The following is a 19,541-nucleotide window of genomic DNA, read 5'->3' as shown; positions in this document are numbered from 1 at the left end:
AGTGGAGTAGTTTATTCACCTGACTTTAGTTAGGGCAGTGTGGGATCGATTTCCACTCAGTGGTGATATGATTGTGGTGCGAATGGTAGTCTGTCTGTGTGTGCCCTACTGCCAGCAACCATTTTAGGGTGTAGTGCACTTTTCGCCCAAGGTCAGCTTAGATGGGCTCCAACACCCCGCGACCCGGACAAGAACAGGTGGTGTTGAAAATGAATGAATAAATGAATGAACAATTTACCATCCTGTGTTTAATCTACAGCCGCCTGGTGGTGTAGAGGTTCACTCGCCCGACTTCGGTGCAGACAGCCGCGAGCTCAATTCCCGCTGGTGGCGGTATGATTGGGAGTGCGGATGGTCATTTGTCTCTGTGTGTGCCCTAACACTGACTGGAGACCAGTCTAGGGTATAGTCTGCCTTTTGCCCGAAGACAGCTGGGTTAGGCTCCAGCAAGCCCTGCAACCCTTTCGAGGATGGGCGGTATGGAAGATGAATGAATGAACAACAACAATTTAGACTTATTCATGTGAAAGGCGACAAACGCATGGTACAGCCACTGTTTTGGATTTCTGCCAAGGGAATTTTGAAGTTTTATAATTAGCTTGAAGGAATCACATTCATGTTATTATTGTGATGCTGTTCAGTTGGTCACATCGGGCCAGCACTACTCTAACTGGACAAGTAGTAGGTGATGCGTAATAATTCGACCAGACAGGATTCTCCACGCTGCAGAAAAGTGGGGCAGAACTAATTCCCACTAGTGTAGTGTGTTAACTGGAGTATCAAAATTCTTGGTGCCCTATTTTCTTTTCCTTTTTTTTAGTTCCAAAGCTAGGCGGCCTGGTGAACGGGTGGTTTGCGCGTCAGCCTTACAGTTCAGGGTTCGATCCCAGGAGGGTCCTCACTGTGTGGAGTTTGCATGTTCTCCCCGGACTTAGTTGGGGTTTTCTCTAGGTACTCCAGTTTCCTCCCACATCCCAAAACATGCATTTTAGGCTGGTTGATCACTATAAATTGCCCCTAGGTATGAGTGTGAGTATAAATGGTTGTCCCTGTCCATATGGCCTGCGATTGGCTGGTGACCAATTCAGGGTGTCCTCTGCCTCATGCCTCATTAGCTGGGATAACCTTCACCAGCCCCCACAATCCTTGTCAGGATAAGCATTCAGAAAATAAATGAATGAGTGAATGAATAAATGAATAGTTCTAAGGACGTTTCTCAAGCCATTGGGCTTTGCAAAGAACCGTTAAATGACAATTAAACAGGGAAGTCACTGGATTGGCAGGCTTTTTGCTAGGGCCTTTCAGAAACCATTTCAAATTTTGATCCATCGAGAATCTTATGACTTAATAGTTACCAAAAATAGGGTGACCTAGTTAAGCAAATCAATTGAATATTTTACAGTATAGTTGTCGTTCAGTTTTTGCATGGTTTTCAACTATTCACTGCAAAACTTACCTATTCAAAAGTTTTGTGCCTATTCTGAAACATGTTAAAATGTCACAAGATGACACCAAAGTTGGGTCTAAATTGGAAAATGTCATTGAAAAATGGTGCTATATCTAAACTAAGAGCCATCCACCCATTTTTGAGAATTACCATATTAATGGTCGTATACCATTGCCTTAAAATTGTCGAATTTTACAATTTCTCGCGTACAAGGCGCCCCCTGATTGCCAATTTTCACCTCCATATTTATGGTTTTAATAGGGAGTACAAATGTGTTACTTTGAAGGGAAAATCTTAAGAAAATTCCTCACGTGGTATTTCTGAGATACTGAATGAATCAAAAACATATTATAAGGGTGAATATCATAAGTTAATATGCCTGTCTTTGTAAATACAAAATATCAAATTATTCAGTATGAAAAAAGAAAGAGGTCTATCTTGATGAGAACCTGATGCTGAATCAAAAGCATATTATTAGGGTCAATATCATAAGTTAATATGCATGTCTTTGTAAATACAAAATATCAAATTATTCAATTTGCAAAAAGAAAGAGGTCTATCTTGATGAGAACCCAATGCTTTTTAATGACCATAGATTACAATTTCCTTACCAGAAGTTTATATTGAGCTGGCCTCATTGCTTCTAATGTCGAAATATCTCGATTTTTTTGGGATGGTTCATACATTGGGGCAAATGAGCATTTAGTCATTACCAATTGTGCAAGTTCTCCTACATAAAAAGATTAGATAGGCCTGTAATTGTCAACATGGGTAAACCTCAACCATGAGAGACAGAATGTGGAAGAAAAAAAAACAGAAAATCACATTGTTTGATTTTTAAAGAATTTATTTCCAAATTAGAGTGGAAAATAAGTATTTGGTCACCTACAAACAAGCAAGATTTCTGGCTGTCAAAGAGGTCTAACGAGGTCTCCACTCGTTACCTGTATTAATAGCATCTGTTTTAACTCATTATCGGTATAAAAGACACTTGTCCACAACCTCAGTCTCTCACACGCCAAACTCCACTCTGGCCAAGACCAAAGAGTTGTCAAAAGACACCAGAGACAAAATTGTAGACCTGCACCAGGCTGGGAAGACTGAATCTGCAATAGGTAAAATGCTTGGTGTAAAGAAGTCAACTGTGGGAGCATTTATTAGAAAATGGAAGACATACAAGACCACTGATAATCTCCCTCGATCTGGGGCTCTATGCAAGATCCTACCCCGTGGCGTCAAAATGATAACAAGAAAAAACCCAGAACCAAACGGGGGGACCTAGTGAATGACCTACAGAGAGCTGGGACCACAGTAACAAAGGCTACTATCAGTAACACAATGCGCCGCCAGGGACTCAAATCCTGCACTGCCAGACATGTCCACCTCATGAAGCCAGTACACATCCAGGCCCGTCTGCTACTAGAGAGCATTTGGATGATCCGGAGGAGGACTGGGAGAATGTGTTATGGTCAGATGAAACCAAAATAGAACTTTTTGGTAGAAACAGGTTCTCGTGTTTGGAGTAATACCTCGTACCTCGACATACGAGTGCCCCCGACATACAAGTAAAGATGTCTGGAGGGGCTTGAAGGCCATTTCGGGCCATGGAGGCAACAGTGAGAGAGACCCGGAGTCCGGAGACAGGAAGTGGGCCAATGGCCAATGAACTGAATCAGTTTTTTAACAGATTCAGTTCTGCCCCCACTCCCCTGATCCCCCAGACCAATTTGAGATACGACTAAAGATGTCTGGAGGGGCTTGAAGATCATTTCGGGCCATGGAGGCAACAGTGAGAGAGACCCGGAGTCCGGAGACAGGAAGTGGGCCAATGAACTGAATCAGGTCTTTAACAGATTCAGTTCTGCCCCCACTCCCCTGATCCCCCAGACCAGAAGCAACTCTCCCCCCTCTTTCTCCTCCTCCTCTTCCTCCCCCTCTTCCACCGGTCTCTGCATTACTGTCGATCAGGTGATAAAACAGCTTAAGAAGATCAAGGCAAGGAAGGCTACCGGTCCAGACGGCCTCAGCTCCAGACTACTGAGAGACTGTGCAGATCAGCTTGGCAAAGTGATTCTGCATATTTTCAACCTCAGCCTCAGTATGCAGAAGGTCCCCACCTTGTGGAAAACTTCCTGTGTGGTCCCAGTTTCAAAGACTGCAAACCCCAGGGAGCCAAACCACTTCAGGCCGGTAGCATTAACCTCTCACCTGACCAAGACAATGGAGAGAATCATCCTCAATCACCTCAGCCCCCTGATGAATGCAGAGCTGGACCCTCTGCAGTTTGCCTATCGTCCAGGCATTGGTGTGGAAGATGCTACCACCTACGTGATGCACAGGTCTCTTTCACACCTGGAGAACACGGGAAGCACTCTGAGAATGATGTTTTTTGACCTCTCCAGCACGTTCAACACCATTCAGCCAGTCCTACTGAGAGGGAAACTAGACGAGGCTGGAGAAAGGAACCACCTAGCTGCATGGATCATCAACTTCCTCACTGACAGACCACAATATGTGAGACTACAGGACTGTACGTCTGATGTGGTAGCTTGCAGCACGGGGGCCCCACAAGGCACGGTGCTCTCCCCACTCCTCTTCTCCCTCTACACATCAGACTTCAAACACAATACAGACACCTGGCACCTCCAGAAGTTCTCTGACGATACCGCTATTGTTGGACGAGTGATGGTTGGGAACGACCTAGAGTACAGGGGAGTCATCACAGCCTTTGTTGACTGGTGTAGGCAAAACCAGCTCTACATCAACACCAGCAATGTTCCCTCTAATTTTTCGTTGGTCTGAGCAGAAAGACAACCTCCCTGAGCGCACGGAGTACCAGTGTGAGCGACATCATCATTGCTCGCTATGGGCACACACCAGTATCACACCTGCCATAAGCAGCTGCATGTCAATGTTCCCTCTAATTTTTCATGTATTTGGGGCATACACACAAGCTCCCTGAGCAAACTGAGGACTACTGTGAGCAACATCAGATATGCACTTTTTATTTTCAAATAAGTAATTTGGTCCACTTAAAAAAAGACACAAATCTGGAAAAATGGGATGTAAAAATGTTATACAGTATGTGAGAGTCCTGCTTTGGCCATGGGAAGAGTCCTGCTTTGGCCTGGCTGAGGGTCCTGTTCTGGAAGATATGAGACATATATACACCTTTTAGACATAACATTTTGGTCACATTAAAAGATTCACATTTTGCACAATGACTTGTGCTGTAACTTGTGATGCAGTGCAAATTCCTGTAACACTTTGTCTGTAAAATATCTAATTACACAGTTTTTCTTGGCATTTCTACTACCCATAAATGATGTAATAGTAACAACATTTAATGATTAATATCCGTAAAGACAAAATCTTAATAAACATCACTAGAATATGCACAAATCTGACTTAAATTTTACCTTTATTTCACGTCTGTCCTTCTCACTTCTCCAATGGTTGTACACTTTGTCCAGGTTGATGGCTTCGTCTGCTTCTTGCTTGGACTTTATGCGCATCAAGTGATCCAAATGTGTCACTTCAAGACGATTTCTGGATTTTGTTTTGATATGATTCATTAAACTAAATCCTCTTTCACAGTCGGCACTGGAAGCTTGAAATGTAGCACAAATATCCACAAGCTGTGAGATCTCCTTTAGCTCCTCACATCTAAGTGTTGCAGCAACCATATCTGAGAATGTGCTGATTGACCTCTGTTTAAGTTTCTGCTTCATTATGTACTTGAATTCAGCATACGTACTGACTGTTAATGGTCTCCATAGACTGTAGTGGGTGGTAGAGAATGGCCTCATACTTCTTTGCCAATGTGGCAATGTCTGCTGATCCATAGTCAAAACTGATGTCTGAGCTCAATGTTTCAATATCAAATGCAGACCACTCCTTTAATTCATCCTCTGGAAAACAAGCATCCATGTGATCACAGCTTACTAATAAAAAGAGTAATCTCATCAGTATGTCTGCCATCAGCTGATGAGGTCCCCATTGCCTCTTTGACACGGTCGCTCTACTCACTGTACATCCTTCTTCAAGTATTGGGAACGCAACTTCTCAATTTTTGCTCTAGAAAAGCAGTGTCATTCCATCACAGTCAGGTTGCGTCTTTGTAAAGTGAGGCAGAGTTGTGCTAGCTCACCCAAAACATCTCCCAGAGCAGTGATAGTAACCTTGAATTTTGAATTACTCAGTTTTTTGTAGCAGTACCTTGCCACTGGATCTCTGTTATTGGTGATTTCTCTTTTACAGAATTCTGTAAGCACAGTGTAGTTCCTCAGAACAGCATTGAAAGCTTGGTGCCGCGACAGCCATCGAACTTCGTTCAGAGTCCTGAATGACAGTGCATCTTCATCAAGAATCTTTGCCAGGTCCTCCATTTTGCCCCTCTTCACAGCGGACCGAGAGAAAGTGGAATAGACAGTTCTAAGAAGAGTTTCAACATCTCGCATCGAACGCACATTTTTCCAGGCATCATCAATGCCCAAGTCCTCTCTGTGGGCCACACAATGTTGTTCAGTTAAGTGTGGTATTTGGCGCTTTAACAAAGCTGCAACTCCGTTGTGTTTTCCTAGCATCACTGAGGCACCATCCGAGGTCAGCATCACCATTTTCTGCATGTCCAGTCCATGTTTGGAGTAAAACTGAGTTATTCCTTGCACAATATGCTGAGCAGTGCATGCTGTCAGCTGGATGATGCCACCAAACACAGTTTTGTAGATAACATCATTTTCCTCCCTGTATTTAATATATATGACTAGCATTTTGTGTACTGATATGTCTGTGCTCTCATCTACTATCAGGGTATGCCAGGGTGCATTTTTAATACTGCACATAGTCTCATTCTGCACTATCTCATTGATTGAGTTCACAAATTCAAAGGCATAGTTTTTGCTTCGCCAGCTTTCTGGTATACTCACATACTTTGCCATGTGATCGTGGATTTCTTGAACTGACAGCATTGATGCATTCATTTTGATGGCAAGTAAAATATTGTCAATGAGAACTTTAACTTGTTCACGGTCCGATTTTCTTTTGTGTGACAGCTCGTTCCTTTTCCCTCGGTCTTTTGCGCTCTCCCGCAATAATGTACCAATCCCCTGTCCCATCTTGAGTCTTCGTAAAATTTCGACAGCTTTTAAATGACTTTTATGCTGAATGTGACGCCTGAGATAGTCCAGCTTCCATTCAATCCACATTTTTCCATCTGAAAACTCACTTGGAACTTTGGCATCTCTGCATATTTTGCAGAATAGACCTTTCTCACTTGAAAAAGAAAAAATATCACCCAATTTCACCGCTTTTTCTTCTATTGTCGCATGCTCCGACAACCATTCCATCTTAAAAGAAGTGCATTTCTTTTTTACTGTGGCTTGGCAAGTGGATGTGTCGCTGCCTGTTCGTTTCGCCATGATACGGGGTTTGTATTAGTGATACGGCGTTTGTATTAGTATCTATTAACCTGCTAGCTAACCTGCACGGCGCATATGGGCAGGGTCCAGACGCACGCCCCGTCAATGCCGTGATTGGCTTCGTACCGTAAGTGAACCGTATCGTATCATTGGCTGGACACTGTCACTCACTGAGTGAGAAACAAAAAAAACAATATTATTGATATTAATTAATATGTTATGTTGGTGTTGTTTGTGCGCTGGATAGATTTTCTTGTGCGCAGAGAGCACGAGAGTATTGCACAATTGCGTATGCGCGCATCTTAGAGGGAACATTGAACACCAGTAAGATAAAGGAAATGGTAATCAATTTTCGCAGGAATCCTCAACAGACCACTCAGGTGAACATCCAGGGTACAGACATTGAAATCGTGGAGAATTTTAAGTACCTGGGTGTTCACCTCAACAACAAACTAGACTGGTCCACAAACATAGATGACCTGTATAAAAGGGGCCAGAGCCGTCTCTCCCTACTGAGGAGACTACGGTCCTTTGGAGTGTGCAGGACACTGCTTAGGACCTTTTACGACACTGTGGTGGCATCTACAGTGTTTTATGCAGTGGTCTGTTGGGGATGCGGGAGCACGGAGAGGGACATGAACAGGCTGAATAAGCTGGTCAGTAGGGCCAGCTCTGTTCTGGGCTGTCCTTTGGACTGTGTGGAGGAAATGGGAGAGAGGAGGATGCTGACCAGGATGATGTCCATCATGGACAGCACCTCCCATCCCCTGCATGAGTCTGTGGAGTCCCTCCGAAGCTCTTTCAGCTATAGACTGCTGCACTGTCATTGCAGGAAGGAGCGCTTCCGCAGACCCTTCCTCCCATCAGCTGTCAGGCTCTTTAACAAAACAAATGGCTGAATGTTAAGACCTACCGTATGTATACATGTACATCTATGTGTATGTATGTATATTTATATATATGTATGTATATGTATGTATGTATGCTATTTCAGCAACACGCTTATTTATTTATTTATTTATATATTTATTCATGTATTTATTTATTAACTTGTTGCCTATCGATTTATGTCTAAAATGCCTTTCCTGTATCTGCATTCTCACCCTCTTGCTACTGTGACAATGAAATTTCCCAAATACGGGATGAATAAAGTTATCCAATCCAATCCAAATATTTATCTTGAGATACGAGACAAATTTATTTTTATACTTATTTTTGAATGTCTGCATCGTAATCCAAGTTCATATAAATTTGTTTATGTTATGTTACGAGCGCGTTGCCGTGCAAAAAGTCTCTCTCTATCCCCCCTCTCTGTCCCTCTCTCTGCCCTCCGCGAAATCTGTCTAATTTTAATACAACTAAACACATTTTAGTACTATTAAACCACTAGTTATTTGTTACTTTGTTAATACGTGGCGAATTAGAACAAATTTAATATTTTTCCAATCCAATATCCTGTTTTTGGTGTTTTTTCAGATGATTGGAACAAATTAATTTATTTTTAGTTCATTCCTATGGGAAATGTTCATTTGAGTTACGAGTAAATCGACATACGAGCTCAGTCCTGGAACAAATTAAGCTCGTATCTCGAGGTACCACTGTATAACATTTTCTCCAAAATGGACACTGGCCCAATAAGTCGGTTTCCCTTGTGTATGCACTAAATTCTAAATTCTGTATTACTCTGACCGCTTTTCTGACTGGTTTCATCTCTACTGCGGTAAACCCAGCGGACATTCATGTTCACGTGGTCAAATGAGCAAACCCTAAAAAAACAGCCCCCCTGAGTACTCCAAGCATTATAGTAAATCTATTCAAAACAGACAAGTTCTGAGGCAATTGACTTCCGTGTGCTCGTAGTGTTTTTAAACCTCAGAATTATTCTCAATAGTGACAAAAAAGACAACACCATATAGCGGGGGTCGGGAACCTTTTTGACGAAGAGAGCCACAAACAATTCATATTTTCAAATGTTATTCCTTGTGAGCCATACTACGAATTTAAAAGTCAAAATACATACATGTAAACGAGTGCCTTTTCAATTTTTTTTGTAATTTCACCACTTTTAAAGTGGAAAAAATGAATATTTTTTAAAAGATTCTTATGCTGTTGCTAATCAATGAGAGGGTGCATTCAAGTAGAGTCTACTGCAAAAAAATGAAGATTAAAGCAAAAAAAAGAAGATTAAAGCAGTTCTAAATGTAATATCTCAGTTCTGTCAACAGCGATTTCCATATTTTAGCTCACAGGTTAGCAAAGAGCCAGATGCACCCATCAAAAGAGCCACATGTGGCTCCCGAGCCATAGGTTCCCTACCCCTGCCATATAGATATACAGAGGAAAGGCCTGACCTTAATGACAGCAGGATGTGGCTATTAAAGCTTGGAAGACGGACTCAAGCTTGGATCGAACACGAAGGAGCAGCCGGGAGAAACAAAGGTGAGGACGGCTTGGTGATGTATATTGGATGGCAAACATTGTTATACAAAGACTGGCAGGCAGCATCGCAAGCGTCACCTGACGATTTGGAATGGATTGTGGATGCCTGGGCTAAAGTGTCACCGAGTACGGTAGTTTGAGCTTTAGCCAAAGCTGGAATCTGTAGTACGGAACCCGACAGCGACAACTCTGACCCTGACAGTGAGATGGAACCCAGCATGTCGGACGGCAAACTCGCCCTCTTGGCCGAACTCTTTGTTGGATGCAGAAGATGAGGACTTTGACAGATTTGTACATGTTTGAATGCTTTAACTATTATTACCGCAAATACACATTTTGTCAATAAAACACGATAAAACCCAGTTTTGCTCCTGTTGCTTTTTTAAAACATGCTAGCTATAGGTTAACGCGTGTTTGTTTCATGCTAGAATTACCTTATGTTGCACCCATTTACGCGGAGTGCCTTGTTTATGGGCTAAACACAGAAATGGCACCCGCAACTGAGACAGCACCCTTTAAGTCGGTGTGCCCTATAGGTGTGAAAATGCAGTGTGGTGTGACTAGGTGGTGGGCTTTGGACCCAAAGCAGTCAAAAAAAGTTGTTTATGTCCTCTGCGAGTGCCGCATCTGAGTCTGCAGGAGTCATAGTTGTAGTTGGTGAGGGTCCGTATGCTCTGCCACATTGTTCGGAGGTCGCCATGTTGCCCTTCTATCTTCCCCCTGTAGTCTGCTTTGGCAGCCTTAATGCCTCTTTTCAGGTTGGCGCGAGCTGCGCTGTAGCGTGCCCTGTCACCGGATCTGAAAGCTGCATCTCGGGCCCGGAGGAGTGATCGGTTTGGGTACACCTGGATGGTCTTCTCCACAGTGACCGTAGCCATGCAATACTTGATGCAAGACAGTACTGTGTCTGTGAAGGTTCCCAGGTCCTCATGGTGGAAAGTTTCCCACTCCGTCCGTTCAAAGCAGTCTTGGAGTCGTGGGAGGGCGTCGTCAGGCCATGTGATAATGGTTCGTCTTTGTGGCTTTGATTGTCGGCTAAGGGAGTGTAAGTTGGGGCGATGAACAAAGAGGCGTGATCTGACTGTCCCAAGTGTATGCATGGTATGGCTCTTTATGCACCTTTGATGTTCAAGTAAATATAATCCAGAGTTGTATCTTCTCGTGTTGGTAAAATTTCGGCAGAACAGATTTGAGATTTGCCTGATTAAAATCTCCTGCAATTATGTTTGTGGCACTTGGGTAGGTGTTCTGGTGATTTCTTTATTGTGTCCTATAGTAGGGAGAGAGCGGTACTTACCTTAGCGTCCGGTAGGATGTAGACAGCAGTGATAATAATAACGGCTATCTCTCTGCGCAGAAAGAAGCGTCTGCATCTCACCGACATCCACTGTATATCTGGGGAACAGTGTCTAACCAGAACAGTGCTATTCTTACACCATCCCTCATTCACTTAAATGCAAAGCCCACCACCTCTTTTTTCCTGATTCGAATGTCCTGTCTGATCTGAGTAGTGTGTGTCCTGCTAGCTGGACGGTAGTGTCGGGTATTTGTGGGTGAAGCCACGTCTCTGTGATTATTAGCATGGAGCATTCGCGAACGTAGCGATCAGCAGCGAGCTCTAATTCAAAATTGTGTGTTTTGTTTACAATGGATCTGACGTTGGAGAGATTTATGCTCCGGAGCGGAGGTTTGAGTGGTTGTTTCCTGAGCTTACACAACACGCCCCCTCGACAGCCAAGCTTCTGCTTTCTTTCCCGTGGCTTTCTCTTTCGCCGACCAGAAATAGCTCTTTATACTGGGGTCAGTGCCTGCTTGGGTGGAGACAGAGTGGAAACTTCCAAAGGCAGAATAAATATAGCAATACTTATACCCTAAGTGCCTAAACACTTTATATGTGCTTGATTTCTTCTGTAATTTATTCTTTCAGGTGTTCAATTGTTTATCAAGGAAGTCACAATAAAGAGGACATGGAAATTAAGAAGCCAATATGGATAGTGCATGCTTATAGACACTGAACGGCACCATCAGTTTTTACTTAATTCAACTTGTTATTCAAGCTATTGCAAACCAGGATTGTCTTAGGCCAATTGTCAAGTTTACCATGTGTTTCACTGTTCTTTTCCTCAGATGGACCAGCTGTCTGATGAGGAGGTGGAGGTAAGAGAGGGGGAGGAAGAGGAGGACAGTGATAAGGAGGATCAGGATCTGGATAAAATGTTTGGAGCCTGGCTGGGAGAACTAGACAAACTCACACAGGTACACATGAATATCGAACCATTTTTGCTTTAAATGTGATGCTCATTTCTGTTTTTCTGCTATTCAGAGTTTGGATGATGGCCGCCCAGAGCGCCCCCTTCAACGGAAGGCACCGCTCAGACAGGAGACAAACATGGCAAACTTTTCGTACAGATTCTCCATCTGCAACATCAATGGTTAGACTCACACACATCTGAAGATTTGAGTCCTTTTTACCCAGCTTCTTTTCCTTCTTGTTGCAGAAGCGTTGAATCAGGGAGAAAATGTTGATCTTGATGCCCTCATGGCGGATCTCAGCTCCATTGAGCAGGAGCTCAGCACAGTCAACTCCGAACAGAACAGTAGCGTAGCACGTCTAGGACTCACTGACACGAAGGTACATTTATTGACTGTGTTGTCTACAGTAATCCGGCATACAGATTGCCACAAAACAAGTGCATCTCCAGAGGGGAAGTGCCTTCACTCCCCGTGTCTCCCTTTTAACCGCACAGCAGAGCCCATTAACATGGTTCCTACCAACTATAGAACGGTCACTGCAATGTTCAGCACAGCAACCTGGGCGGAGAGGCCAGCCGCTACAGCTCGGACCTCTTCAGCATGCTGGTGGAACTCACGAGAATTTATTTTTATTTATCCGCGGCATACAGATCGCCACAACACGCGTGCATCACCAGAGGGGAGGTGCCTTCACTTCCCGTGTCTCCCTTTAACCGCACGGCAGAGCCCATTAACATTAACATGGTTCCTTCCATCTGAATTATGTACAAAAGAACGCCACTGTGTAGATTCATTTATGCCGCAATAGCGTGCTACACTTTTAGCATATTAAGGAATGTCAATATTTTGGAGGCATTTTCAACGATGAATAAAAAGTCTTTCTCCACAGGTGATGTGCGCCATACAAAATTCACTCACAACAAAATAGGACATAGCGAGACGTAGTGCATCTGGCTTATCGTTTCTTCTTTGGTACTGAATGCCAACCATTTCACCGCCAAAGAAGCGTTGCCCTGACTTCCAACATTTTGCATCTGTCTTCATCTTGCGAGTTTCAGCGTGAAGTTTGACATATTTATGTACTTTTTTTGTTTCTTTCGAAAAAAATCTGCGATGTACTGAAGCCGTGAAATGGCAAAGGATCACAGTACTACAGTAATTCCTCAAATATTACGGATTATGGAGACCAAACATGGCCGCGATAATCAAAACACCGTAGGAACACCCTTATTATTACTACATACCAGTGGCGGTCCATGAATTTTCTAGGGACGCTGTCGGCTATCGGAATCAATCCAACCCTTAAAAACTATTTTATAGCTATAAAACCTCTACTGCAGCTACAGCTGTGACACATAAAAAATCATCAATAATAATCTCATACAATTGACATATTATTTAGGAATATAGCCTTATTTTACTCACCAAAAATCCTTTTAAATGTACACAATATCCATCCTCCTTTCTTTCCTCCTTCTTTTCTATCGCCATCGAAGCTAATGCTGAAAGTCTAGCCTGTCCCGTCGTATTTCTGGCATACGTTTTTATTCGATTTAGTGCTGAAAATGTTCGTTCCCGGTTGTGACAGGCTTGCTTGCAACCTTTCTTAATGGTGTCCAGCTTTTTTTTCTTGGAAGTCTGTCTTGAAAATGGCTTTGACAGTAAATCTGCAAACAAATCATTTTCTTCTCCTCCTTCAACCATTGCGGGTTGACAAAACCGCTATTAAATCAACACAACAATATATTCGCTTGTGCAGCTCGCTCCAGATAAAGTTTGGTAGCTCTGGCTCGTCCATTCTATCACTAGCCAATCATAGTTGGTGAAAGCGATGACGTATCCCTATGCCTGCGAGAAGGCCTTGGTGTCACCAAATCGAATTCTGATTGGTTAAAGCAACAGTCTTATTGACGCTTGTTTAATGCAGCAGAGCCTGCAGAACTGATTGTGAAGGCCTTGAGGCAGATTTCTGACCCTGGCAACAAATAATGGCTGAAATGTGATTGGTTAAATGCTTCAATATGAAAACACACATCTGGGAGCAGTGCAACCAGGGGGAAAAGCAATGAAAGGAAGCTAACAGACAATATATATCTATCTACCTACCTACCTACCTACCTACCTACCTACCTACCTACCTACCTACCTATATAACAAATTTAAATTAACTTGGATAACTATATACAGACACTCAACGTTTAATGTAACTTCAAACAAAACTGAATTCGAAATTTGTTGTAATCTTTTTTACCTTACGTAGTTCTACGGGTTGGCACCACCTGGCCGCTCCGCCGAAGTCTTCAAAACGAACGCATCAAGAGTTGTTTGTTTTTGTCTACCCTTCAAAATATTTCGATAATGTCGCATACAAATGTCATCACAATACGATAATGCGCGACCACTTGCCAGTTTGTCAGGGTGAGTCTTTTCTATAAAATCCGAAACCTCTTGCCACTTCGCGAGCATGTCTTTAATATCTTTTGTAGCCAGGGGCCCCGCGTCCTCCACCGCCTCAGCGCTACTGAGTTCCGGCAACAAATGTTCACTCTCCTGTAGGTCGATTAAATCCTGTGTCATGAGTTCTTCGTGGTGCTTGGCGATTAGGTCATTCACATCTGCCTCATCAACCTCCAGCCCCAAGGAATTTCCAAGCGACATGATATCATCCACGAGTTCATCATGTGCAGCAGGGGCTGCTGTTCCAAAGTCACTTTCAGCGGAAGCTGGCCACATTTTTTTCCATGCTGAATTAAGAGTTCGTTGTGTGATGCCCTGCCATGCATGGTTAATAATTTTCAAGCAATGGACAATATTAAAGTGCTCTTTCCAAAATTCATCGAAGCATTTCTTGAATAAATACTTCGTGTACAATTTCTTAAAATTTGAAATCACTTGTTGGTCCATGGGCTGGAGGAGTGGCGTGGTGTTGGGCGGTAGATAGAGCACCATGATGAATTTATATTCATCCACAATTTCCTCTTCGAGACCAGGGGCATTGTCGAGGACCAGGAGACATTTCATTGGCAGGCTTTTCTCTGTCAAATACGTTTTGACTGCCGGACCAAAGCACAGATTAACCCATTCTGTGAATAAATGACGCGTAATCCAAGCTTTTGAATTAGCTCGCCACATCACTTGTAGGTTTTCTTTGTTGATGTTGTGTCTCTTGAAGGCACGCGGGTTCTCCGCATTGTACACCAGTAGCGGCTTAATTTTACAGTCACCGCTGGCATTAGCACACAACGCTAGCGTTAAGCGGTCTTTCATAGGTTTGTGTCCCGGTAATGCCTTCTCTTCTGCCACGATGAATGTCCGCCTGGGATGGAGGATATGGTTGACGTATTCCTCTCGTATTGCCGAGCGAGCTCGGTAACACGTACCCCACGCTCATGTTTTTCAATTATTTCGCGTTTCATGTCCATTGTCAACGGTCGCCTTTTCTTAGCAAAACTTTGCCGATCCATAGTAATATTGTTTACCTCGTATGTAAATGTAGACCAAGTGGGGGGAAAAACGGGTGTGGAAATGCAAAGTCCGCCCACCACTGCTCGTAGACATATTTTATACACGAAAGAGATGCAAAAAAAGAGTGCCATGGCCACCTGGCTTGGTCGCATCACGAAATTTTGACCGCATCACGGGCGAATTATTTGATCGAAATTTCCCTCGTAAGACGAGAATATTGTATGAAGAGCGGTCGTATGACGAGGTACCACTGTATGTATATATACCGTAATTACTCGAATATAACACGCAGATTTTTGCTATATAATTACCGTAATTATTCGAATATAACACGCAGGTTTTTGCAAAATAATTAATTCCAATAGTTGGGGGTGCGTGTTATAATCAAAAACTATTTTTTTTTTTTTTTTTTTTTTGTGTCTTGTTACATGGCCCTTAGCCTGGTGCTTTTTCTTGCCAAATAAATTGAATTGAAATTGAATTGAATAAAATAAATTACAAATTTTCGATCGAAAAAAGCATTGTCAAACTCACTTTGACGCACGGATTTTACGTCATCTCGTAGAGCCGACGCACGGATTTTACGTCATCTCGTGAAGCCGACGCACGGATTTTACGTCATCTCGTAAAGCCGAGACCACCACTGCCCCCCTCTAGCCTCGTACCCGTCTCAGTTCCCCCTCTCTCAGTTCAGTGTTATAATCAATAACTAAAATAAATTACAAATTTTCGATCGAAAAAAGCATTGTCAAACTCACTTTGACGCACGGATTTTACGTCATCTCGTAAAGCCAATCGGATGATGTGTTGTGGGAGGAAGAGGAAGTGGATGAAGGAAGCGTGGACGTTGATAGGATTCTCAACGAAGAGATGTATGAGAGGACAGACAAAGAGAGAGAGGAACTTTTCATTTGAAGGATTCTTATGAATAAATTTGTTTGAACAAAACAATCGTGAAACGAAGAAAAAAAGGTAAGATTTCTGATTTTCGTCAGCGGGAAATTTTAGGTGCGCACTATATTCGAGTACTGCGTTTTTCCAGATTTTTTTGGCCCAAAGTTATACCTGCGTGTTATTTTCGAGTGCGCGTTATATTCGAGTAATTACGGTAATTCCAATAGTTGGGGGTGCGTGTTATAATCAATAACTAATTTTTTTTTTTTTTTTTTTTTGGTGTCTTGTTACATGGCCCTTAGCCTGGTGCTTTTTCTTGCCAAATAAATTGAATTGAAATTGAATTGAATAAAATAAATTACAAATTTTCGATCGAAAAAAGCATTGTCAAACTCACTTTGACGCACGGATTTTACGTCATCTCGTAGAGCCGACGCACGGATTTTACGTCATCTCGTGAAGCCGACGCACGGATTTTACGTCATCTCGTAAAGCCGAGACCACCACTGCCCCCCTCTAGCCTCGTACCCGTCTCAGTTCACCCTCTCTCAGTTCAGTGTTATAATCAATAACTAAAATAAATTACAAATTGTCGATCGAAAAAAGCATTGTCAAACTCACTTTGACGCACGGATTTTACGTCATCTCGTAAAGCCAATCGGATGATGTGTTGTGGGAGGAAGAGGAAGTGGATGAAGGAAGCGTGGACGTTGATAGGATTCTCAACGAAGAGATGTATGAGAGGACAGACAAAGAGAGAGAGGAACTCTTCATTTGAAGGATTCTAATGAATAAATTTGTTTGAACAAAACAATCGTGAAACGAAGAAAAAAAGGTAAGATTTCTGATTTTCGTCAGCGGGAAATTTTAGGTGCGCACTATATTCGAGTACTGCGTTTTTCCAGATTTTTTTGGCCCAAAATTACCTGCGTGTTATTTTCGAGTGCGCGTTATATTCGAGTAATTACGGTATATGTATATATATATATATGTATGTATATATATGTATGTATATATTTATGTATATATATATATTTGTATATATATATGTATGTGTATATATATATATACATATATATATACAAATATATATATATGTGTGTGTATATACATATGTATATATATGTATGTATATATGTATGTATATATATATATATATGTATATATGTGTATATATGTATATATGTATACAGACGCTCCCCTACTTACGAACGAGTTAGGTTCCGAGCGATTGTTCATAAGTTGAATTTGTTTGTAAGTTGATTCAGTGCTATATTTTGTATTATAATTTATGTTTAAGGCCTATATAAGTATATTGAAGGTTTATAAGTGCATTTGTATGTTTAAGGCTTGTATAAGTAACACGCATTGGTTTGTACTGAAAAAAACATTTAATAAAATGGAGAGAATATGTACAGTACTGTATAGAGAGAGAGAGAGAGAGAGATTTATGTATTAGAAACTGGCCGAAAGAAGCGATCTAACGACGATTGCACAGTTTTCTTCTTTTTTTCATCATAAATGATGCGGTAGCACTGTATGGCATCATTCAATTGATTTGCAAACTTTGTGCAACGTTCAATATTTGGGTCCTGCTGCTCGATCTTTCTGTTTATAAATGGTACTGACGGTCGAACGATTCAAGTTGTATGCCCGTGCAACGCTCACCACTCTCGCGCGCATCAAGCTTCGTTATTATTGCCACTCGTTTCAAATGAAATGGCTTGCTTCTTCCTTGCACCTCCCTCAATAGAAGCCTTTCGCTTTTTACCAACCATATTCAATAATGGATGCACGAGATATTTAATGATACAAATGAAAAAGGTTCTTTGCGCACTGGAGATATGTTCACGCACTTCCGCATTGCAACGAATTGGACAGAAGAAGGTAGATGCTGGGTGAGCTGAGCTCTCCCAGCGCCAGGCGTCGGTATTAGCGGCGGAAAGAAGCACTCCTCGGAAAAAAATACAAAATCGAACTTACGAACATTTTTCAACATAAACGCAATTTGCAGACATGTTCGTATGTACCGTTGTTCGTAAGTCGTATGTTCATAAGTAGGTGAGCGTCTGTATATGTATATATATATGTATATATATGTATATATATATATATATATATATATATATATATAGTATATGTATGTAATTATATGTATATATTTGTATATATGTATATATATGTGTATGTATATATATGTGTGTATGTATATATATGTATATATACACATATACACATGTATATATACACATATACACATATATACATATATACACATATATATATATATATATATATATATATATATATATATATATATATATATATATATATATATATATACAATTATACACATATATATGTATATATACACATATATACATACAGTGGTACCTCGACATACGATCTTAATCCGTTCCGGGACTGAGATCGCATGACGAGATTCTCGTAACTCGAGCGGACGTTTCCCATTGAAATGAATGGGAAACAAATTAATTTGTTCCAACCCACTGAAAAAACACCAATAACAGGATATTGGATTGGAAAAAATGTTTTATTTCTTTTAATTCGCCATCTATTAACAAAGTAACACATAACTAGTGGTTTAATAGTAATAAAATGTGTTTAATCTAACTAAAATTGGGCAGATTTCGCCGACGGGAGACAGTGACGTGTGGGGGGGGGTGGGGTCCTTTTTTCCCACGACAACGCACTCGTAAACGGAACAAACAAATTTAAATTAACTTGGATTAATATATACAGACACTCAAACATACGTTTAATGTAACTTTACCCAAAACTGAATTCTAATTTTGTTGTAATCTTTTGTTACCTTCGTTTTCCGGGTTGGCGGTTTGCCACGCCTCCACCCTCACGTTTGCTATCGATGGGCTGTTTGCTGTTGTACTACGTATTCCCTTCAAAATATTCCGAAAATGATTCACACAAATGTCCTCACAATAGGATAACCCACGACCACTTGCCAACGAGAAATAGTCTTGTAGTACATTTTAGCGATCACTCCGCTGCTCATAAAGACCGGCTCGCAACTCCCTCGTCGTAATGGCTCTGGTTGCAACCGCTTTGAACGGCACCTATGAGAGAGAGTTGCGACCAGAAATATTACAAAGAGGGAATTACGAGCCAGTGCCGGTGATGTTCTTAGGAGCAGCGAACGAGAAGTAATATAATACTCCTCGTATTAGATAATAAAAATAACAGGAAATGCAACAGCTCAGCTTACCCACGTATTGATTGTGGGTAATGAAGTTTCATTCTGAGAAAGAGTGCCATTGCCTATCGGCGTTGTGTGCACGAGTATACTTCATTACCCAGAAAGCCCTCTTTTTGCCCGTGCATGCGCGTTGTGCGTTTCCTGGTCGATGCTTAGGAGAAACTCGTCTGAATTAATCGTTCAGTGCTTGTAGATATTGTTATACACGGAAGATATGCCAAAAAGGCTTGGTTGCGTCACGAAATTTTGATCGCATGACGGGCAAATTATTCGATCGAAATTTCCGTCGTAAGACGAGAATATTGTGTGACGAGGTACCACTGTATGTGCAAATGTGTATGTATGTGTATGTACAGTTGTGGTCAAAAGTTTACATACACTTGTGAAG

General features: G+C 41.8%; 1 protein-coding gene across 2 annotated transcripts in view; it reads left to right on the top strand.

The window, feature by feature from the left end:
• The window catches only part of raph1a (Ras association (RalGDS/AF-6) and pleckstrin homology domains 1a), a 131,804-nt gene that overhangs the window by 9,943 nt on the left and 102,320 nt on the right, over nt 1-19,541 (top strand). For both annotated transcript variants that reach the window (XM_077617265.1, XM_077617264.1), the window contains exons 2-4: nt 11,434-11,562; nt 11,630-11,738; nt 11,805-11,938. In XM_077617265.1, coding sequence (XP_077473391.1) covers nt 11,434-11,562; nt 11,630-11,738; nt 11,805-11,938 — 372 coding nt within the window. The remainder of the gene's footprint in view (nt 1-11,433; nt 11,563-11,629; nt 11,739-11,804; nt 11,939-19,541) is intronic.

The sequence above is a fragment of the Stigmatopora argus genome, chromosome 13 (assembly GCF_051989625.1).
Source record: "Stigmatopora argus isolate UIUO_Sarg chromosome 13, RoL_Sarg_1.0, whole genome shotgun sequence".
In the NCBI taxonomy this organism is placed as follows: Eukaryota; Metazoa; Chordata; class Actinopteri; order Syngnathiformes; family Syngnathidae; genus Stigmatopora; species Stigmatopora argus.
This window is presented reverse-complemented; position numbering and strand designations above follow the sequence as displayed.